This window comes from Folsomia candida, unplaced genomic scaffold, assembly GCF_002217175.1.
Source record: "Folsomia candida strain VU population unplaced genomic scaffold, ASM221717v1 Fcan01_Sc002, whole genome shotgun sequence".
NCBI classification, from domain to species: Eukaryota; Metazoa; Arthropoda; class Collembola; order Entomobryomorpha; family Isotomidae; genus Folsomia; species Folsomia candida.
The window spans coordinates 6,532,529-6,557,394 of NW_019091194.1; the positions used below are offsets into that span (position 1 = coordinate 6,532,529).

General features: G+C 37.6%; 1 protein-coding gene and 1 long non-coding RNA gene across 4 annotated transcripts in view; one reads left to right on the plus strand and one right to left on the minus strand.

Annotated features, from left to right (window-relative positions):
- Nucleotides 1-13,387: 13,387 nt before the first annotated feature.
- Nucleotides 13,388-15,140, minus strand: LOC118434234. Its single transcript, XR_004833848.1, has 2 exons — nucleotides 14,821-15,140; nucleotides 13,388-14,744 (listed from the first exon to the last, which is right to left on the minus strand). It is a non-coding gene; the product is annotated as an uncharacterized LOC118434234 (long non-coding RNA).
- Nucleotides 15,141-20,434: 5,294 nt separating this feature from the next.
- The window catches only part of LOC110842775 (homeobox protein homothorax), a 60,449-nt gene continuing 56,017 nt past the window's right edge, over nucleotides 20,435-24,866 (plus strand). The window contains exons 1-2 of one of the 3 annotated variants that reach the window (XM_035847234.1): nucleotides 20,435-21,007; nucleotides 21,097-21,661. In XM_035847234.1, coding sequence (XP_035703127.1) covers nucleotides 21,647-21,661 — 15 coding nt within the window. In that variant the 5' untranslated portion in view covers nucleotides 20,435-21,007; nucleotides 21,097-21,646. Of the gene's footprint in view, nucleotides 21,662-23,546; nucleotides 24,119-24,866 lie in introns of those variants that run through there. The other 2 variants (XM_035847233.1, XM_035847235.1) reach the window with 2 other exon arrangements.

The following is a 24,866-nucleotide window of genomic DNA, read 5'->3' on the forward strand; positions in this document are numbered from 1 at the left end:
GATTATAATAATAATAATAGGTATGTATTCTCCAAATTACTGCATTGTTGTTGCCGAGTCTCACAAAACCAGAATTTGGTAATGTTAAAGTAGGTAAAATTAAAAATGCCCTAATCCAAGATACATACATAAAATTGATCCGCGTCGCTCACATTAAATATATTTTTTACATGGATACATTGTATGTACATATGCACTAGTGGTAACTGTACCTCGCTAGTTTTTAAAATGCTATCACAGATTAAACTAGACTGCTCATCCGAGTTGTGGATTTTAAAACATATCTCAGCAAATCCTAGCGACGTGTGTACATCATTAATATTAATATTACTAATCCAATCAGGTTTTTTAAAATTATGCGAAATATGTAAAATATCTCGTAATTTTCGCATCGCCAAATTAATGTCAGTACAGACAAATCAGCCATTCGGGTTTTCAATAAATTTCACAAAATCAAAATAATTTCCCCAAGGGATCTTGGTACTAAAGGAGTCGTCTCAATATTTGACGCTATGCACAATTTAAACAGACAAAATGATAAATTAATATTTTTATTTGCCAAATATTTTAATTTTGTTTTTACACATTATTGATTGAGAGTGGTTTTAAGTGGAATTTGTAAACTTTTTTGTACATGAAATATATCTTGAATTTTGTGAATTAATTGCAAAGATTACCTCTCAAGGAAAGCAGAAAGGCACAAAAACTTGATAAACAAATAAAAGATTGACAACTGATTCTTAGTTATTCTTCTGTCGGCATTTTCTCGATAAAAATATTGACTTTGCATAAAATATAGAGTGCGTTCGTAACAAAATAACCGGAACAATTCTAATTAGTCGAATCCAGTTCCATTTATCTTATCTAATCTTATCTATTATCTCACCTGAAATATATAAAAAATATTGAACTAAATTAAAGTAACAGCAGCTTATTAGTTACAGCATTTGCATATATGCGACCAATCCATTAATTATTCCACAGTTAGTTGAAATAACGCATTTTGGACAACCGTTCATTAATCAACATCATCACTTTATTCTACTTGTGGCGAATTTAATGGATTTCTTGGTGTCATCTTATTCCCTGTCACTCACCAACGCCTTTGAAAAATACCGACAGACTTATTTTTTACAACTTTAAAACAAATGTCATTTATCCCATGGCGAAATTTATCTAGCTTGAAGGAATCAGAATAATCCATAGTTAACACATGCACACTTCACTTATATAATTATCACTAAGGGTCCTCTAGTGTCACGATAGATACTTCAGTACATAGCCCTGTCTGTACATATTTCATTTGTACATATATGTAGATTCGTATGTATTTGCAAATGATAAATGTCTCGTTGAGTGGATAACTCATGTCAATTAATGGCACCGAAACATGAACTATATTACTTGAAGCATTTTAGATTTGAGAAATTTAGGTAAAGAAAGCTTTGAACATTAATAACATTCAGACTGTGTTGGCTTAATTTTATCTATTGCAAGTAATGGTTGCCCAAATCACTACCAAGCGAGATTAAAACAAGAGGGGACCCAACTTGAGACGAAATAAGTAATTAAAGTGTGTAAAAATTAATTGCACCCCAACACGAGATTCCACGCACAAAATATCCAACTTGAGCATGAATATTATTATGAATGGAAGGCAACAGCACATTACTTCGTTATCAAATTAAACATCAAATGGAAATCACCCACCTTATCCCCGAAAAGATAAGCTGTTCTCTCCACCCTCGATCCCTTTCTCCATCCTCATAAATAAGTAAAAAGAAAGGAGCGAGGGGAATACGTACGTACATGAAAGCCTGCCTATTCCGATGCTGATTAACATCTCCCCATTCGTCAAGATTATTACTATTTGCAGAAAACAAAAATAACATAAAATTTTCATAAAAATTAGCCATTTGGTTTATGTAAAGAGTTTTATGGGAAATTTTCAGCTAAATATTTCATCCATGCTGATCACTTTAAACTATCAGTATTTTTTCTGTGAATTATCCTGGACGAGTGTAATATGTGGTGCGGAGGCCTCGGAGAACGATAACAATTACCCAGTTAGCTGCCATTACATGCATTATTATTATTGCTCAAGGAGGAATGAGCAACTGGATTGAGTAGAGATTACAATCAAATAATTGCTCTCCTTCCACCACCAATCTCTACACGGGAGTCTATTTCTCAAGCATAATAGACTTCCTGTGGCTGTATGTGTGTACGTTCTTGCTACCTGCCCACGAAATTTAGACTATATTCTACCACATACGACAGGAGCTCTGTGTGGTAGCTACGTTTTACATCCACTAAAATCTACCTCCCATTTTCGACGACTATCGACATGCACCCTGAAATAATTTGGATACCAAACTTGCCTACTTGGCAGTAGTAGGCAAGAGAAACAATCATGTAATAATGTGATAAGGAGGACAACACGCGAGGTGGATGTAAATATGCCTGCGTGTCTGAATCACCTTTGCATTGCTTATTGCACAATTAAACTCAATGAACGTGCATTCATTCCCATTTCTGACCACCCTGTTATTAACTTAAATTGTTTTCTATGCATAAAATAAAATGGGTATAGAAGAGGCTAAAATGGAATCGATTATAATTTTTTTTCATGGAGGAAATTTTGAAGGACTATCGTGTATTTTATTACAACGGCTAATAACGAGGTTGAGCATTGTATTAAGTTACTATGAATTTAATGATCTCTATAAGAAATGGCGTGCACGATAATAAAAATTGGCTGCTGGACACACGGAAGATTATGCAGTTGGATGAAAATAATAATTGCCATCAAGTCACAAGGGTCAGGCACAAATTAAAATAGGAACGAGTATGATCATTGAAAAATTATGCCCTTGCTAATTTTTAACAATGACCACCGTTCCGTGTTCTCTGCATTTGCATTAATTTTATGAGACAACGTTGCATGTAAGATTGCAATTTGTAGTCATTTCTGAAATGATAAGAAACCCAGATGGATAATGTATACCTCTTCATCGTTCTAATTTTATATGTGTCTATGAATAACTCATAGTTTTCTAACATATAAACATGTATGCACATACATAAGTTTGGGTAGAATGCATGCCTATTTGCCCTGGTGTGCTCAGTCAGGATCTAGTCCATCTATATGATAAAGATTTGAGTGTTTGCTTTGATGAATAATTAATCGATGAATGAATGCATGAATGAAAGCTTGGTCTTCTTTTCAGAGTGAAAATGTCACTTTTATTTCACTTGATGTTCTTCCATCATCCCCTCTTGGGATTATGGAAGGTTGGTTGGAGAAAGGGGGCCACGGAGGAAATTCACCAACCAACCAAAACCAAGGCTTCACCACCACAGAAATAAAAAAAACTACATAAACAAAACTTAAGTTTCATTCAAACACACATTGTGTGTACACATATCGCATACATCCGGGATGACTAGTCGTAAGCGTATGTAAGTGTATGTATGCAAGTAAAGTACTTATTTCATTCGTGGATTTTTACGGGATAGGAGAGAAAGTCAGGAAGAGATTGGGTGGGTGAGGCAAAGTGCAGTTCCCTGTTATTCAATTATGTCCCCTGTCCATGGGGACAAACTAACTTTCTCCGCGGTGCCAAACCACGATGGTAAAAGTGACAGTGGAGGAGGAGGAGGTGGAGATAACGAGATCAGAGAGGGGCACTGTACGCAGTGGATCAAGAACGATGTATGTACAGTATTTGTAAGGTGGAGGATGTGATGTGGACACACGGTTTCATTTATTTATTCGATTCTCTTAAACTGCAAACACTCGACCACACCCTAACGAAGGGAACAAACCAACCAACTTGCGATAAGATTGGATAAGTGTAAAAAGAGGATAAGATTGGAATGATTAACTTTGTTACATTAAGTGCTTGGTCAAGTAAAGTAAAGATCAAGTAAATAAGAAAGGGTTGGATTTTCAACTTGAGGTGATGTGGTTGTCAAACAAGAATTTCGGATGAGTAAAAGAAAAACAATACGAAATCTTTCAATTTGTTTGGTTGTTTGTTACCCACAGCATTTTTCATATGCATGTTTTTAATTTATGGTTTGGTAAATACGCAAACGAACTTTAGTCGACTATTTTAAGTTCTTGTGAATAATTGCCAACAATGTACAAATATTGTATACAAAATTAAAAGAAAAAGCGAGGAGGGGAGCCGCTGAGAAAATTTTTCCCGTCGTGACTTGTTCCTGGGTTAAACGTTAACCCTTCTTTTTTTGACTGACTGACTGACATGACATTTGATGCGGGATACAAAAGTAGCGTAGCGTAACTTAAACTTTACGTAATGTAAAGTTGCTGTAAATATGTATGTGCATACGTATGTGGAGAATACAAAAGAAAGAAGCCCATACAATAATAAAGGAGAAAATTAAGGGATAGAATTATGGTTTCAACTCTGCCCTCAAATTATTGTATTTATTTCATCTCCCAAAATAAAATCCCACACTTTTCTTGGGAAATATTTCATCAGGTAAAATTGTAACTTTTATAATACCAACTTATTAAAGTCGACTTGCTACTCCTTCCGTTTTTCAAGGGTCGTGGCCATTTTAAAATTAGGGGGTTGCATCATCACCATCATCATAATTTTGTATTTATAATTTATGGATGAAATAAATCTGACATTGTCCATCGTCTCATCGTATTATTAGCATTAGGCTGACTGACTGAGACTTGAACAATGTATGGTATTTATTGTACAGAATCAGATTAGAAAATTAGCCATATTTAAAAAGCCTATTGAATCAAGCCACCTTAATTCTTATTGAAGGGATTACTATTTTACATGGACACTATCTCTGAGCAGGTGCAACACCATCAATTTAAATTTGAATGGATGAGATGAATGCACATCTGGTCCATTCTTGTGCTTGGTCGTCGTCTTGGTCTTGGTCTCAAGAAGGACTGCGGATGAGAGGAACAAGAAAGTCTATGGCTATGGACGCGATGAAGAAGAAGATGATGATGATGATGAGATGCTGGGGACAAAGAGTTGACTCTGACTTTACTTGGAGTTGTTTCCATTGTGCACATTAGATTTAGTCTAAAATCCTTTTACGCTAGGGTGGGATAATGTTAATGAGAGAGACAAGAAAAAAGTGTGCGTAGGGTGGCAGGTGGTTGGATGAAGAATGTTCCCATGCTTGAATTATTCTGTCGTTGACAACTTGTCAGTCTGATTGATGCCTCTCTGCCTCCTCCGCATCCAAGAAGAACAAGTCACACACACACACCGGCCAAAATCTCTTTCAGAAAGAATAAGGAACAAATTACCTTGAGCAATGCAGAACACAATAAATCCAAAGTGCAAGTTTTTTTTACATGAAAGCAAAGGTTTATAAGGACGGGCAAACACTACTAATATTTCCGCCTATATGTATCCAGCTTTCTTTTGCAAGCATAATATTTATTTACTTGTTCACGTTACTCTGACCCATTTGAAATTATACAAGATGGAAACTTGTAACAATGCATTTTATACTTACATGCATATCTTGTGTTTGAGAAGACAATGCTTATTCTTGAAATAATAACGTGAGACGTCCCACTCAAGTACCCATCCCAACGTGTAAACGAATTTGATCCCTACTTGATTAAGATGTACAAGAAGGACGAAAAAAAGTATTTTGTCGGAGATTGCCTCTTCTTCATTTGAGATTGGATTGGATTTGTGCCGAAAAGAAAGGATGAGACAATTGGCTCGAAGAAAAGTATATTTTCATCTCATCCACATCTGACAGTTGCTTAGCTTACTGTTGTAGCTTAATTCCAGCATAGCGATATGTACGTTTAGTCGTCCTTATCCTCAGTGTTCCTTCCCATTCTTCTGAAGATGGCCAAAAAATAATTTATTCTCAACCTCCCTTTATTTTATATAGAATGGGTCTAAAAAAATTCAGATTTGGTTTTGTCTATACGATAAAATTATTAAGCTTTTGGATGCTGAATCGAGACGGAGAATGAGGGAGATGCAGGCGAAGATAAGGACTCGATCAATATTGTCCGGTTCGTACATTATCCATCCCAAGACGAAGAAGAAGAGGACCAAACAATCTGATTAGTTCGTGAGCCATTCTAAATTACTTTCTTCCTCTTGTTATTCAGCAAAGGAGCTGAAGAAGCAGAATATTATTTTAATACTTGTTCACACTGAATCCTCTCCAAAGTTAAACATTCTTAGGTATATTTATTTTTATAAGACTCGTCATATGCACATATCTAGAAAGCCATGCAAGTCTCAAACCAGTAGAAGGAAAATAAAAGAAAATGAGACCGGTCTCCTACTGGACGTTAGTCATTTGTCTTTTCTTTTGTCTCTGGCTGAGCTTACGATTATGAGTAATACACTCTCATTTGTAGGGCATTTATGACTCATTTAAATAAATTTGAGAGGACGAAACGAGCGGAAAGATGCGTATTATTATTATTATGGTTATTATTATGTTATACGTATGAACTTGACAAAATTTACTAGCAGCACAAATACACAGATGTGTATATGCATAGGTACATATTTAAATATGTAGATGACATGAATTCATGAGTGAACGAGTCAACCAATCGACCATTACGCGAGACCCTGCTGGACCACATCTGTCATTACATGAAACCCAAACTCCGAACTTGCAGAGGGGATGAATTTCATGAACAATTTCAAAGAATATTCCAGCAGTGTGGGCATACGGATTGGACAGTTGAGTTGACGTTTGGTTGACAAGACAAGACAACTACTTATCTACAAATCGGCATCTATCAGGAATACCATTACATTCGGAGGAGCGGCTCTATTCGAATGGAAATTTGAATTGGAGATGCAGTCTGTGATTATGAGAATCAAAGTGGGCCCGACTTGTGTCAATCGGCTAAGATTTTTTTCACTAGCAGCTGTCGTAATTACGTATTACAGCGTCCATTAAATTTTAATGTCTTGAAATTATTACATTTATTTCTTAAATATGTGGTGAGTGTTTTCAGCCTTTGTTTGTGCATTTCAAGTATTATTTGTCTTTAACTAGGAGTTGCGCAAATTTTGATCATTATGAAAATTGATTCGTCCAAAATTATGTATAAAATTATCATGACGAGCACAATATGGGTGCAATATGCGACTATAACCGGATTGATATTGTCTCTCTTTATCCACGGCTCAAGTCGAGAGTTGATTTGAGCCCTGAGTGGAAAGATAATAAATAATTTATTGCAAATTGGTTCTTTCTTCTCCCTTCTCCTTCTTATGTTTTATTTTATTGACCAGACTCATGAACGTTGCTGCTGCTGCACTTACCACTTGACTCGACTCGCTGGGCATTATAAATATTGCATGGGAATTGAGCCAAGATTGGATTATTGGCCACTACTACGATTGAATTTGGATTAAATTGGATTCATCCTTGCCTGTACATAGATAAAATGTACCTAAAATGCTCTATAACATTCCCTGTGTTCTTCGTGAGCTTAATTTCATTTCGTACTTGTACATGGAGCTAGTTTTTCTACTCACTCACTCTTGTTGAATAACGGAGTTGCGAGTCAGGCGAGTGAGTGAAATCTTTGTCAAGTTTTAATTCAAAAGTTGCATAAAGGTAGTAAATACAGAGTGACAACGCCCTCCACCTGAATGCAGGTAGCAATTTGATTGTGTGTAGAAGCCATTTTTGAATAAAGGAAGGAAATGCAGAATGGAAGAATATGCATACATTTTAAATATGTAGGGCTGCGGTTGTGCATGTCCGACATCAGCAGCGCAATCGTCAAGTGTCACTCCATTGATGGACTCATGCAATGGATAAGTAAACGCAGAGTGGAAAAAAACAACGGAAAAAATGGGGCTCAGCATTGCATCACGACATCGAATAATATATATGGCAAAAGGGAAAAAAGTTTTCATCAATAAAATAATAAGGCTCCATTTCTCTCTTGATTATTGAGCAAGCCAAGCCAACTCTTGATGGAGTTAATCAATCGATCAATCAATATGTGAAGGATGGTTGGCTGGCTGTTACGACATGCTAGCTACCTTATTATTCAGTGTATGGTACATGCACATAATGCCTATGGATACTTTAGTGGTATTGATTTGATTGGTTTTGCTCCTTCGTGAGTTAATTATGCAGACATTGTTTGTTTTGATGAAGGCGGTGGTCCATTTTGATTTAGTTGATGGACAGAGTGACGGATAAGAGTGCAGTTATAATGTGCAGGGTGATCATCTTGAGAAAGAGAGACAGCTTCATTAGGGTGTTTACTTCTTAAAGATGGCAACGTTATTAATACACATGCACGTTCAATGAGACGAAATAAGCCAGTGGCATAACTTTATTAGCAAATTTTGCATAAAAAATATTTGCAAATGCATCGTAGCAAAGTTGAATTTAAGTTGAATTTTTGTAAATACGTTGTAAGAGTATGTATGAACTAAAGTTGTGTAAATAAGTATGTGTAACCAAAATGTGTTGTTCAATCGTTCCAGTAATATCAAAATAAAGAGGGGAAACTGGAAGTAGTGCATTTTCCTTAATAATTAATGGACCACAATGTTTCTGGCCAGTTTTCCACACAAGGAAGGATTGAATTTTGAATTAGAGTTGAAGATGCACCTGAGTCTCGCAGCAGCCGAGTTAGTTATTCCGTTGCTGCTACTTTCCGCCTTCGTTGCTTATTGCTATTGTTGCTATTGTCGAGTAATTAGGAGAGCGTCCAGAAGGAGCAATTAATGGCCTGTCTCCCACAATTTATGACCATTCCTGCATACACACCACTATCGTAGGAAGGAAAAGACCCTTCGTCTTCTCATTACTTTTCTTCTCCTTCCTTTCTCAGCTTAGCCTTTTGGAACCAATTCTTTCTTTTTTATTTGGAGAAGAGATGATCCGGAGATGAAACGCATCCTTTTATGTACAACAAGGTAGAAACTTGTACCGGCTGGCAGGTAGAAGGGATGGACATGTGCACAATAATAAACCAAAATATATTATGCGTACACATAGATTCTACGTTTAGAAAGATTTTTAAAATCAACTTTTTTCATCCCACCAAGTCTAAGAAATAGGATCCCCCAAGATTTCTATAAAAATTTGAATCCTCTTTCGAAACGGTGTTTGAGATTCAATTAAAACGAATCGAATCAGATGACAGTTTCGTTTACAACCTTGGTCCATGTACAGAAAAAGCCTGTATGCATTTTGTACGTACATAATAATAGGAGTGCCAGTATTTAGCTAACCGTTTATAAGATTTGACACATATCCTCAAGGCTCGGAAACTGTGAAGAGAAATTATTCCTTCTTTTTAAGATATGTATGTATGACAATGATTCACCCTGAACGAATCTTCTCTCCTGCCAAATAAATTAATGGTGTCTGATTCAATTTATTCACACAGGTTTTTTGTGGGGTACCCTTTCTAAGTATTTCTTGTTGCTCTTTTAAGAAGATGGAAAGTTGGTTTGACTTTGGAATGCAATGGTGTAAAATAAAATCTCTTCATAGGTCTTGGTTTTTATCCTGTGGGTTAGTTTGGAAAATCAGAGTCTGATAATAATAGCTGCATGATACGATACGGTGGAGAGGTGAGGGCTTTGTTATTACTAAATGTGGAGAATTTGCATGACACGCTGCTCAGTCATAAATAAGTGAGGCATAAACAAATATGGCAGCGTTCCTGGTGAGGGTCGCAGCAGCAGGTCGCCGTCTCACAACTCAACTTCGACAAGAGCAACACAGACATTAAGACGTTTTCGTAAAGTTTATGTGATGATGTTATTCACACCTTGGGCAAATTTATGTCACCGATGGATAGACTGCAGCAGGACATGCTACCAACAAAATCATGTATGAAATTGATGTTCTTGAAAAAAAGAGATGTACAATTGTTACACATTTTAAACTTTGAAATGCCCATTCCTTCCCTGCACGATTCATCCGAACCATTGTTTCCACTTTGTGCTTTCTTTGTGAGGGAAATTGCTCACTTATTTCATTTGGAAGAGGAGGAGGAGGTGACTCTGCACTTTTAATTTTACCGATCGAGAGAGAGAGAAAGGAAGAAGGTGTCAATCTTCCAAAATAAAATATAGGGTATGCAATACATATATTGATCTGGTCTGGTTTCATTAAACGTGGCAGACTGAGAGTGGCCAGGTGCATGTAGTGTTAATTGTGTTCTTCTAAATATCATTTCCGATCTGTCCAATAATCCATTTGTACTTACATATGCGATGTTTGGTCAATTACGATTATTACAATTTCAGTCCGACTAGTTTAATACTTGCTGTAGCATTGTCATTTTGATGTCTTTAATCTGAATTTCATCCCAAAACCGAAAAATACCTTTCTTTACCTACCACATATATTACTACGCAGACAAATAATTTTTAAAAATTTTGATTTTGCATCTGCTCTGGGATGATATAATCAGGTTGTAATAACCTTTTCAGATATGATGGGATCTTGTTTCCAATGAAAAAAGGTAACGAAGGACTCTGCCGCATCGAGAAAAAGTAAGCAGTGACCCTTCGCCTGGCCAGAGTACGAGTCGGCATCCACTCGGATGCAAATGGACTTGCTCAACTGTCACATAAATCTTCGGCCTTCGTTAACTCTCCATTCAGGAAAAAATTTCGTTTTTTTCCTCCGATTCTTCTATTCTATTTTACATCCCAGCGTACTGTGCGTCAGTCTTCTTTCTTCTCCTCGTGTGTGTGTGTACTCGCTGGAAATATTTAAATGCGATTGAACTTGGGCAAGATAGATTGGGTTAGGTTACACAATAGGAAAGCATCTTTTTCCCAAGACTTTTTTGACTTGATGAAGTGAAATTCCAAGGGTTAAATTGGTTTGCATAACTTTTCAAAATTAAATGAAGTCGTTATTAACTAATGAGGATTTGGAAATGTGGATTATTTTTCCAATGCCCATTCCTACATACATATTTCGATTGTTGTGTATGTATTATGTACTTTTACAAAGCAAGAGATACCTGCAGACTCTGAGAGGTATGAGTTGAAGATGGGGAATTATTATTATGATTATGAAGGATAAAAGTTCACAACAGCCAACCACCTGCCAATAAATTATGTCATGTCAAAAAAGGGGAAAATCCTGCCGCAGCAAAAGCTAAACCGTGACGAAAAGTTAAGTAGATGCCATTATGGTGTAGGAGCAAGTGGACATTTTATTTCACTAAGCGGATTCTAACGTTACATAAGTTTATACGATGCGGACCGTTCCTCATGCATCCTTACTTCGTCCTCATCCATCCATTAGATTGCACTCACGGTGCTTGATATCAGGAATAAAATTTGAAAAAATATGAATTGTGGATTTCCATTTAAGACTTGTATTTCAAATCTATGTGCGTAGCAGGACTAAAACTAACATCGACTTAATATTGTCATACGAAACGAACCTAAACACCAACAAGTCTCAAACTGTATGTGCACACATAGACCACTTTGCTGCCCAAATTTTAAGCCCAAGTTAGGAATTGTATAAAATGGAATGGAACGAAATGGATGGGTAATGCGATTGTAAAGTTAATCTTGAATGTGTATGTAGGTTTACTTGGAATTCTTTGTGGCGAGGTTGGCTCGTTGCATAACATGAAATTACTACTTCCCATTCGCATATTATTAAAGTGACATTGGACAGAATCTGGACTTTATTCAAGTTTTACAACAAGGAGCAGTAATGGTTAAAAAGACAAGAAATAAATTCAAGCAGGTACATTTTTACACTTTTTCTTTTTGGTTTCTCTCTTTTCTAGATGTACAGCTACCAAACAAACTATCATCCTCTCTCCGTCCTGTCTCTCTCAGAATGATGAATGTGACAGGTGAACTAAGTAAGTGGATAAGTCTCACACTAACTCAACTCTTTGAATTCCTCTTTCTCCTCTTCTGACTACTTTGAACCAACCAACCAACTGCTTCTTCCATAATACATAAGACCACTTTCTGCTAAATTCCCCTTGACAAAAACAAGACAAAGATGGAAAATGAAATAACATTTTTGCCAACTTTTAAGAGAATAGAAAAAATTTAAAATTCGGATCAAAAGGTTTCCACAAATATGCAGAGTTGCACATGTGTGAGAAAGAATGAGGGGAGAAAATACATACATAATAAGCAATAACACATAAGCCACAAATTGTCACACACTTGAATAGCTGATTGATTGAGTTGTTATTATAATAAAATAATAGTAGCCCAGCAGTCTTTTCGAGTTCACCGCATGACATAATTCTTCACACTTTTTTGCTCTTTTATTGTTTCCTGCTGCAGAGAGAGAGAGAGCGAGAGGTAGGTTTCTTATTTCTTTCAATAAACTGTAAGATAAGAAGATGTCAATCTTCTTATCCCGATCACTTTTTCTGGTACACGGATGCACAGATCCATTCTTTCCCCTCCATTATTCTCGTGTCAATCAGGACCAGAGGAAAGATCGTGCGAAGCCAACGTCTCAATCGAGAGATGAGCCTTATTGATTGACGGGTACATCACATCATGTTAGACTTTTAGCCACACAACCTCCTGATCGGGAGCAAGAGAAATAAATAAGAGGGATTTCTTTCTCTAACTTGAAACTGAGGTTCCTGAAAAAAAACAGGAACTTCAGTTCATCATTACGTCAAGAAATCTATACGACTCGGATTCCATGAAGTTTACAAGATTTCTCAGAAAATCCCAGCCTTATACAAAATTCGCACGTGCCCTTTAATCCAATAAAATGTAGGATGGAGTGAAGCCGAAGGAGAGAAAGAAGGAAGCAATTTCCTACCGTATAATTTTAGCTTAAAAGAGCCAAATTATTTGTGAGCATTATTATAGTCATTATCAGCTCCTTTTGCCGTTGTTGGTTGGTAGTTTGAATTTGAAGTGAGCATGTTTGGAATTTCGGATAATTTGATGATAGTGTGGAGGAATATATTTAATGGGGTTCATGTCGGTGGATGGGAAGTTGTAATGGTGAATTTCTAAGGATCCAACTTTCAGGAGGGGATTGATGGACAGCTTTTACTTTATATAGATTTCGTGTGTGTGTGGATTTCACCAAGCTCACCTGGATGGAGGGAGGAAGGGGCAGGTCTCCGACCAAATGGGCGTCAATCCTACTTCAACCACAATAACCAAACAAGGTAACATTATGGTAGTAGAAGTAGTACCTGCTTAAAAAGCATGCAAGAATATTGTTATGAAGTATTACAAGAACCGTGCGAGTTACACGAGTGTGTAGTAAGTGAGGGGCAACATTTCCAGTGGTAAAATGAGAATATGAATGACATAAAGTTGGCTGAATTGTATCCACCTTTTAAAGTGGTGTTTTAATATTGGCAGGATAATATCAGTAATACAACTCATACTCTTACTTTATTGATTTTAAGCAATATTGGTCAAACAACGAAACCGTAAGCTTGATGAATTGTGATTCTACTTGTATTATTTATACTGTTCCGTTTATTTAGTTTTTGTCTTGCTAAATTAACGGGAGAAGAAATAAGGTGAATGATTAAAATTGTTATCAAAATTTCAATTTAGTTGTCTGTAAAACACGCAAAGCAAAAAGTGAGACGAAGGGTTTGAGACTTTATGAGATGAGAATTTTCTCATCTTTCCACGTCTCACAGTTGATGGACAGATGGCTCCTACGCTCCAGTCACCGTCTCACGCAACCCTCTCCAACTCTTCTCTCCTCCTGCTCAATATTTACGGGAAATCGTGTCAAGTCTAGTCAAACACTATTTCTTGCTTTATGTCGTCGTCTCCTTTTTACGGATTTCACCGGAAATGTTGTGAAATGCACAATATGGACTTTTTCATGAATTTTGGATTCCTTCTTCGTTTTTTTGGTAAGAGACCGAAACCAGATGAAAAAAATGACTATTTCCTAAAAAAAATGCTTTCTCTGCAATTCTATGTTCCCCAACTTTTCCCGTAAATAAAATACTTCTTGTCTGTCTTTCCTTTCTCTTGTATGTATCGCTATCACGAGAAAGCAACCTCCTCCATCACATATTTAACCACAGAAAGAAAAGCCAGCCCAGTCCTTGTATAAAATATGTGTAAGCCGGGTTGACTTGTTTGACTCGGGTTGAATGTTTCTTTTTTTGCTGTAAAGCGAAACTTTATAAGAATAGGACAATTGTCGTCTTGAGTCACTCCCCAAATTGCTAATTTATTCTTTTACTACGAACCCCATTACCCGGTCGTCACAAACTTGGTAATGGTATTTCTTGTTTCTTTATACTGTGTATTTTTTTCACTTTTTATAAATTCAAAATTCTACAATTGGACAGAATTGTGCATTCACATCTACTTAAATATGTAAAATTCGTCCATTTCCATACAAGGAGTGCACATTGTTTGCACATGCATACACATCTCTGTCTGTACATGCACAAAACTGTCGTTACGAGATTATTGCACTCATTAGTTAACTCCACTCCATTTAGCACCACCCTTTATTTCTTTCTCTTTCTGGCTGAGGTCCTTTCTCTCGGCATCCTGGTCGGTCGGGTAGTGATGGTGGTGCAATACCCTCAACCACGATAACTTTTATTGCTCATTCCTTCTCAAAACGCAATTTTACAAGGGCAAGGTTCAAGGCCGGCAATTTATCTCGTCTTTACTTGCACACATAAATATATAAATGGGTCTTTTGACTTGGTCTTTATTTCCTACCCAAATTTTATGTTTCCAAATTGCTCTCTAAATTGTGCAAAAATAAATAAGTTTTCCTAACACATACATGCATATTTACGCAATTTGTCCTGTAAAGACTTACCCAGGAGGATGTACCGTATTAGTAAGTATTTGTTTTTACCAAGTTAATTCTTGGTGTACAGAAATGCAAATATTTGGCCAGTGACACGTTGTCGTCTGTCTGCGTTGCGAAACGTACAAGTAGAATAAACAAATACATAAGTCTGTGTTGTCTGCATTTATTTGAGAACAAGATAGAAAAGTGGTTGTGGGTGAGACGATAAGATAAAAAAGAAATAGTATTATGTGGCTGATTATGAGAATAAAAGTCTGTTCCTCTCTGTGTAAAAGGCTGTGTAATGCAGTTTCAGTTATTGTTGCCTTGTCTTATCTGGCAGGTGAGAAGCATAAATCCTCCCTGACACTGGACTAATTCCGGATAAATTAGGGGACCAATAATCGTAACCATAAATGCCAGGACCAAGTTGTCATTAATGAGGAATGAGAAATACCTGTCTAAACATGCAGTCACTTCTGCCATCATGTTCTACACTTGTTGTTTTAAAAAAGTGAATAAAAGAAGACAAACTAGAGTCAGCCGGTTTACCAATAAAATGAAATAATGGAGACAGAGTCGGGAATAAAGGGATACTTCATGCAAAATGACACAGTAATTCAGGATGACACTAATTAATTTTACAACTCTAAACTATATTGTGAGTGTACTATGTGCCCTGCATAACTATTCGCTGACCAATATTGCATAATATATGCAAACACCATGTCATCCTTTCATTCTGCGATTTAACAAACGTTTGTTAGGTTTCTAGTGTAATTGAATAAATAATTTAACCCATAAAATTTAACAGTTATTGTTATTACAATCACCACCACCACCACTGTTTCATCAGTTGGCTTAATTACTACAAGCTTATATACCTAATACATGCATACATACTTTAGTCATCCAACGGCTTATGCGACAACAACGACATTTTATATGTCATGTACTCGTGTAATCCTGACAGTGGACTGCCAATCTGCCGGAAAAACCAAACTGCGATTTGCCATTCAATTTTGTTGTCAAATTGTGATGCAGAAGATTTGTACAATTTAATGCAATATTGCTCAGAATTTTTTTAGCAAAATACATGGTCCCATTTTTTATTGCTCAGCAGACCAATCACGATTTTACAAATACAAGCAAATGGGTGTCCTTACTACAGTTGATTTTCCTTACCAAATGTCAAAATGCATTCATTTTGTCAGCGAATACAAAAGGTTTAAAACGTAAAATCTTGTAAAATCTTTCTTGCAGAGAAATTTGAGTCATCTCGAGTTTGGTTTGCTTAATGTCCAGTGGGATGGAGGGTGATGGCTGGCCGGTTGGTTGGAGGAACTCATTATGTTTATTATCATGGCTATTGTTATTGCCTACTCAAACCTGTTTAAACCATGGGGCCAAGATTGAACCCAGTGACTCAACAGCCAAAAAGTCACATCATGTCATTTTATTTATCCACCTGCGACTAACTACGAGATGCTCAATTGATGAGATGCATGAGCATTCCATCCATCCATCCGTCCGTCCATCCATCCAGTATGACTGAAATTCCATACTATCACCTTTGTTTGTCCAACAATGTGTGTACTTGTTGTCTTAATGCAAAAATCATGGCATATAATATTAATTAAACATTTACCAAGAATGCATTTTTTCAGCAGTCAGTGCGACAAAAAAAGTCGTGTTGGGACACTAGTTGGCATTTTTATTTACATTCGGATTATCAAGATTTTTAATTGGGAAAAACATTGTACATAAATTTTTGTCGATTTGAATAAACAGTGCGAAACTGATAATCGTCGTCGTGTCGCTGGTGCCAAGAAAGAATACGGAAAGAGAAAGAACGGAAGTGATTTTCTCAGATTTCCTTCTTCTTTCTTTGCTAATGCTAATACTTTTACTACCCTCTGTTATCCTGCCTAACTTTTACAACCCCTTAATGTAACTGCCAAGTAATGGGGTTGTAAACTACCTGCTACATCCTTCCAGCCATATACCGTGGAGATACCATGTAGTCATTCTACATAAATACTAATATGCACTGTATACGCACGCTTCTGCTGCTGCCAACTCCAATGAAGCAGTAAAAATAAAATAGTTGACCTACCCCAAAATAAAATCTAGAATCCTGGAGGGGCAGCTATTTCTCTACCCACTTTATAAAGAAATGTGCGCACGTTAATAAATTGCTTAATAAAACGCTTAATAAAAGTGCCAAATGAGACATAAATCTGTGTATGTGTAGTAGGAAACAGTCTGCTGCACTTCTTCCACACACATCGCACTGCACGCTGCTGTGTGTACATACATATCCGATATTGCACATTTTGTTGTGTGTGTGAATGAATGAAGAGATCATGATATAATTCTATTCCCTATTAAGCCCCATTATTAAAGGATAAATGTCACCTATTTGTTATTTTCGTATCAACAAATTCCGTGCGAATGGAATGAAAACTACAAGGCATGCATATTTACTGCATACACTTTCTCGCTCGTTTACGTAAGCAAGACTGCCCTCAAATATAGCTAATGAAAGTTACATAAATCAAGACAGGATGCATTTTATAGTAGGTAAGGTACACAAGCAATGCGAACTATTGCGAACGCCATAATAATTTACAAACAATTCAAAGTTATTATTTTGAACGTTTCAGCCCCGTGAAATATTCTCCCACTGTTTTTGACACGGATTGAATAAAATGTCTTTTTGAAACATTTCCGAGATATTCCCCATTGAGCTGAAGGTTGGTTCTTGCTTGTGTCTCTGCTTCCAGTTTGCCCACCCCTTTGTCAGAATGAGGGAAAGGGAAAGAAATGAGAGTGAAAGAGTAGCATCCGTAGTAGCGGAGGTTATCCCATTTGGGTATCCGAGGGGAACGTTTTATGTGCACTTGGGGAGGGCGGATTGCCATAAACTCCTCGCCACTGTTGCATCAAAGTGTCAGTTGGAATTAATGAGGTGTCGATTGGAATCTAAACCTCTTGACTTTTATTCATGGCAAGAAAAACCAAGAGAATCAAGCCTACACACAAACACAGGCACACACCTGACTCCTTGTTCATGTAAAAATGTAATATCTCTTGGAATCGGGACGGAAGATTGCGAGGAAGAAGAAGGAAAAAAACAAGTGCTTCATTAATAAGTTAGTAGCAAAGTCCTGGATGGATGGAGAAAGCGTCCTTTGAGAGAGAGAGCATGAGACGGGATGGGAAAGTAAGGAGAAAGTTGTACAGTTGGCGACGAGGAGGACGACGACGGAGACAGATGAGACGGGGCACAGGCGTGAGTGGCGCATCCTTCTATCGACCCGCGGATGCCCGGATATTCTGCACATCTCTCCCAACACACACACACCACTAAGCAAAGGAACCAATCCATCTAATCCGCCCACCTTCCTGGGAAAAGCATTGGCGGAGAGTGTCCGACTCGAGGAACCACTCGCATGTCACGATTTCTGCAAACTGTCGGCGGGTGAAAGCGCACACGTATGTAATGCTTAGGCACCAAGCCAACGTACATAATATACTTGTACAAAATATGTCTGTGCGTCACTTTGTTCATTCAAAGTTGTGTGTGGGACGTCCAAGACTAAAAGTTCAATGCTAATGAGGTGTATGTAGGAAATAGTATTGTACATGAATTTGGATTATAAAGGATCGAGTGTAGGTCAAGTCTACACGTCAAACAGGGAGACAAGCGCTATGCATACTTGTTCTGAAGGGAAGAATTTCTCTCAATTTGTCATTCTCTCACTGGAGCCAGTCAACAAACAAAACCCCGTCAACATCACAGCCTATATAAGTAATATACATGCATACATTTCTCTCTTGTTCTCCATGGACCAAGCAGCAGCATTTTATGCTGTTGAACCCCATTCAATATCATGAACGATCAACTCAAATGTCAAATGCATCATGTCCATCAACATCGGCGGGGAGGGAATGTGCTGCTGGGGTTGAAGCTTTTTTTGAGCCGACACCGGGGTGTCGACACCAGCTAACATCATGGCATCATCACCACTCCAATAACTGTGTCATGTCAGCCAGTCAAAAAGCAGATCGGAGCCGCCTTGTCGTTTTTAACAGCGTGAAGTGAACAAGTTTCCGTGAAGATAATAGACAGGGACAGGTTCCACGTATTCCGCTCCGCACCGGAAAAGCTGAGCACTCAAAAAAAATAAATTGCCAAATCATTGCTTTTGTTTTCCCTCATCTCATCTCACCTCGTACATCTAACACTATAAATACATACATCCTTGGCTATATGTATCATGCTTACTTGAGATGCCGAGTTGTTATGAATGTGGACTATTCAGCCGTGATCAATATTCCGGGATAGCTCGATCGGTGTGGAGATGCACACATAACTACTTACAGAGGTTCAAATTTAGTTTTGCTTCATCTGTTCTACCAACCATCACATTTCATTACGGAGCTTAAATGAGATATGGCTGCGTTCTGCTCCCGTTCCATCCATCCATCCCCAGTCCTGATGGCTCAGTTACTTTGCTGAAAGTATTGCATTTCACTTGCAGGAGTGAAATGCAGCAGAAGAAGAGAGGATTACTACAACTTTCCTCTTTCATATGTGTACCTCGAGATTATCAGGGGAGAAAAACGGCTCAGCTCATTTGATTTGACAAATGTGGGTGTCTTTCAACTTGTCAGAAAGAAAAATAAATCCGTAGACACGGCACATTCCTTCTTTCTCCAAAGTACATACGCGTTCTGTACACATTCCCTGAAGCGATGCAACGCACAAAACGCATTCACTTACTTAGCAGCAAGTAAGGAAAGCAGGCAGGAAACTGACCCAAACCAACAGTCTCAAAAACTTAACATGAGGATTATTTATTAACCCGGCTAGCTCCCACATAATTAGAAGAAGAGAGGAGAGAGAAAACGGGTTAATGCAATTAGTAAAGCCAACCGGGCATCTTTTGACTATGCACATGCATAACTACGTATAATAATATGCATAACTAAATATGTGCCTCTCTGTATGATTCGCTTATTAACGCTATTCCGAGCCCATAGCGTTACAATTAGAAGATCAATTAAAGGAATCCGATTACTGTAAACAGTGAAGTTCAGTCATAACATACTAAATAAGAGATCATTCATAAAAGCACATTCAATATCCTTCGATTTTTCCAACAATCTAATAAGTTACGGCCTAAAATCTGACCAAAATCGCCGAAAATCAAGCATAACTCTGGATAGCCTGGCCCGGAACGTGAATACTTCAACCTTTTCGGAAAAACTTTTTCCGTCCCGTGCAAAAATATAATGCCCGCACCGTTTGGGTCTTAGAATCCGACTTATTTCCCATCATTTATCGGAGAAAGTGGCGAAGACGAGAGGAAGAAAGGGGGAAGACCGGCGAGCAGAGGATGGGTGATGAACTCTCTGATGCCGCAGCCTACGACGTCCATCCGTGGCAGAGCGCGAGCGTTTATTACAGCGTTGGACGCGGTGTCTGTTTTTCCTGAGAAGACTTTGACGCTGCAGAAGAGGTTGATGATGAATGTTGGAGAGAGGAGGAGGAGCCGGCGATTCCTGGCGGGCGGGCCCCTTCCCAGCAGCGGCAGGCCCACATCCAATCCACTACTCCCATTTGTTCTCTCGCCTTTCAGTGCTCAGTCACTCTTCTGCAGTCAGATCATTCAAACGTCAAATCGCTTCAAACTCTCCTGTCTCCTCTCCGTCAAGTTCACCCAGACCGGGTTTCGTGCAATAATTATTTTACCCACCAAACCACCACCACGGCCACGGCACCCTTCGTCCTCTTCTTCCGGAGGCCTTTGTCTCCCTGACACCCAAGTCATACTACCTACGCGGCGTGGCATGTGACATCGACGACGACGAGGAGAATAGACAACGCACTATTGATCTCGAAAACAAAAAAGAGTTTGTTGTAACAACACTGATTTTTAACAAATATATTTTTGGTCCTGAAATATTTACATAAAAAAGTTCCTTTACGTTAGAAAAATAAAAAGTGATTAATAAACTGGACATTGGTGTGAGGATTAATTAATTGGTTCGCGAAAACCAAGCCGGCTAGTCTCATTGCCCAGCGAAGAAGAAGCGTTCTCAATAAATCAAGGGGAGAAGAAGATAACTTACTCACACGTGCGTGGGCAAACTGTTAAGCAGTCTCATCTTGCCTCTTGGCTCATCCCTCCTCGTATTACACATTGTATTACACGGAACTGACCTTACTTATATTATTACTTTATTGTATCTGCTGCTACGAGAAACTTTACAAATTCTTGGCCGGTTTTATAGTGTGACCCTTCAGAGAGAGAGAGAGTGGTCCTTTGTTGGAGGTCCTTTCCTGAAATTTCCAAGGAATATACCGTTTTGGCGTATTATCATCCGAGTCATAAATAAATGGATATATAAAACGCCATAAATCTCTGTCTTGTAAACGGGAACAAGTGTGCACGCATTATTTTAACAGACCAGCTAAATAAATACGGATCTGCTGCACTAATTTTGTCAATTTTATAAAAAGGATAAATAAATAAATGAATAAAACTCCGTCATAAATTCAATACCTGTCAGTGCATTCATGTACATGTATGTTTACCTACTTTGACAATAAATCATTTTTATTGACGATGATGGATATGGATCCCGAAACAAATTATTTATCTTCATCGATATTTTAAAACTTTAGGTGTGAAATTGGAATATAAATATAGAGTGAGTTCTCAATGTGGCATATTACATGGTGATTTATTAATTGTGAATTTAACCCAAAATATCGGGTTTAATAATATAGTTTCTTGTGAAATTTAACAAAAAAAGTTTCTCTTCAAAAATAAAACCAAAGATGGCACAACAAAGGGTGAGTAAATAAATATTAAATTTTACTTTACGAGTATTTTATACTGACTTGAAAACTAACTGTTACCGTACTTTACCGAGTGGTATTGATTCAACTGAGACAAATGTATAGTAATCACAATTTATTACAATAATTAAGGTTGTTGTATTACTTACCAGCAAGCAACCAAGTGCAAATAATAAATAAATTACGGTTTGTAAAGTACTTGGATGACAGGGTACACTTGTTCGTCCAAGGTGGTGGTGGGGATGGCCTGTAATAAGGCTTCACTACACGAAAGGGTCTCCAGAACGCAAACAACGCCAGAGAGATGATACCTTAATACGCAGCATGGAGATTTGCTGTGGAGAGCGAGAAAGAGGAGCGTTGTTGAAGTTGTCAACTATAAAACAACCGGCATTTCAAATAGCCCCATAAATCCTCAAGGTCATCACGCTCACAACCGTCGACGCTTGTCTAATTTATGGCTTTATGGAAAAGATCCTCCCATTGATTCATTTCCTGATAGGAATGAACTAACCAGAATCGAAGCCAGGATTTATTACCCCGTTACAATAATAATAATATTATATTAAGGCTACAAGCTGTTGAGGGTGGATTGGGACAAATTGTAAATTGTAAAATACTTGTAATCGTAAACGTTTAATTGTCCATCTATTCGTGTGTATGCCTATCTCAACGGGTGAGTTTGGTTTGTTTAATGATGATGATGATGGTGCAGTATTTATTTTACATGAAAAAGTTTACTTTATTCCTTCATTTATATATTATTCGTGTAATGTTTCAAATTACAAATATTGCAAACTTTGCTTACAAGGGAAAATTTATAATTAGCCCAAAACTGTCTGTCCGTCATTGACAATCATTGTCTTGTCTTTGTCGACGTCTACTCCTCACAATGTGATGGTTACCTGAGGTCTGTTACTGCCTGTCCCGACTACTCGACACTTAATTAAGCAGTCAACTTTTCTGTCTGTGTCGGCAAATAGCAATTGGATCGTTTTTCTTCTCTTTAAATAGACCCCTACATACATATGTACATATACGTGCATATGTACATATGTAGGAAGGAAGCAGGCATCAGACAACGCATTATTCAACTAACTGGATCCTTAACAGAACAACAATACTGCACTTTTTAACATAACCTGGTTAAGTTTAATGCGTTCTTTTTTGTCCAACCATGCATAGATTATCCCATAAACCTTTTACTACAATGCAATAATAATATTATAATTAAGATTAACGGTACTAGTATAATAGTTAATTTAGACAAAAGTGAAGTTAGTTGACCCAAGCTTAATATTTTTTAGTCGATGACCAGTAACAAGCATATTTATGCGGTGGCATTTATTTGAGTCAGTCGACTGATTTTTGACTAGTTGGTTTAGGCTTGTTGTCGCCTTATGATGACGGACTGACTCCATCTCTCCACGGTGGATTGACTAGACGTGCCCCCCTGGTGGACTCCAAGTCTCCATCCAAAAATCAAGCATCCAAGGGACATCCGTCAAACAGTTGCGCTTTTTTCGTTTATTCTGAAGTTGACGGATTAGTGCTTGTTGCCCAAGCAGCAGTCCCACCGGAGAGACCATGGCCAAACCAGTACATACACATTCGAAAGAGCAATGTAATGAGTTTTACACTTTAAACGGATCCGTCCTCTCCGTCTCGTAGGAAGGAGGCAGATGATTTATTGTGGACCCTTCACTCTCCCAAATGTAATGTAATGAAATTCTACACCCTCGGGTTGCAAGGACCTTAAGCAGCAAGAAGGGTCCCTTCCTTCATCCTAACTATGTGTTCTCATGAATAACATTACAAAATATGTGTTACTACCATTTCATCCCATGCAGGATCCATCTCGACTTGTTGTTTTTGATAGTTTGCGAGGATTTATGTTACCAATAATAAATAGTTATTTCTTGTTTGGGTCAAAATTTTCACGAAATTGTGAAATTATAGTGACAATTATCTTACTCTATCTATTGTGCGTGCAATAAGGAGTTTTTGCTAAGTGGAGAAAATTGTTATTCTATTGTTTGTTTTACCAAGTGTGGGACGAGAGAGAGAGAGAATACTTGAGTGTGTAGTTTGTTTGTCAACGGAATTAATTATTCACACGAACGATCAACCAGAACAACCAGGCAATGTATATCAATTGAGTGAGTTATTTTTGGGGTGGGTGGGAGAGAGAGAGAAAATCAGAAAAAAAGAGAAATAAGTGGCAATAAGCTCAGCACAATAAAGTGATTGACTATTTGATCGTATGTATTTATATGTTTGTGAGAGAGAGGCAACTTGGTAAAAGTGTACTTGATGAGTAGTAGTCGGGTAAACAAAGCACTACTACCCGAGAGTTATTTGGAGTGCAGGAGTCGAGTGTTTTGAGAGAAATTACAAATTACTCCATCAAGATTGACGTCTTCATCATCATGTCTCTTATTAGTCTCAAAGGTATTATTTTATGTCGTAATTTAATGGTGGTCCATCACATCACACTCTCCTCTAAGTTGTCCCTCGACCCTCCAGCTTTATGATTAAACTTGTGTAATAATTGTTGTAATAATGGTGAGACAAGAGAATACGAGATAGTCGGCTGGGGATTAAATTAGGAAAAGGAAGGAAGTGGTAAATATATATAGAACAGAATATATCTAATAAAGAAGGGTGGGTGTTTTGTGAGCAAGATGAACCGGAGCGGTTTTAATCCCATCACCCATCCATCCAAGAGAAGATAATGTTCCATAATAATTTTGAATGTAGAATACGATGTAATGCATTCAGAGAGATGTGGTTTTGTTTTGAGAAAAGATTTTGAAAAGTTCAAAAGTTTGTGTAAAAGAGATTTTCATAGTTTGCCTGTAATGCATGCTATACATATTGCAACCCTCTCTCTATCTCTTGGATGGAGGGGATTATCATATAGATTTCTTCACATGTATGGGCGACTCCGACGTACATACAAACGCATAAAGAAGCAATATTTTCATGTCTGTATGACTGTTTGGTTATGACAGTTGAGTGCAAGAATCAATTTGTAGATAGTGTAAGTAAGTCTTTCGTGGGAGACAAGGGCGATTGACTGAAGAACGGGAGTTTAAGTTGATCTACTGAATTCTAATGCTTGGTTGGATGGATTTACTCTTACTTTTGACTCTTTGAAATTCTGTCTATTTTGTGGATTTGTGTTCAGAGAAGGAAA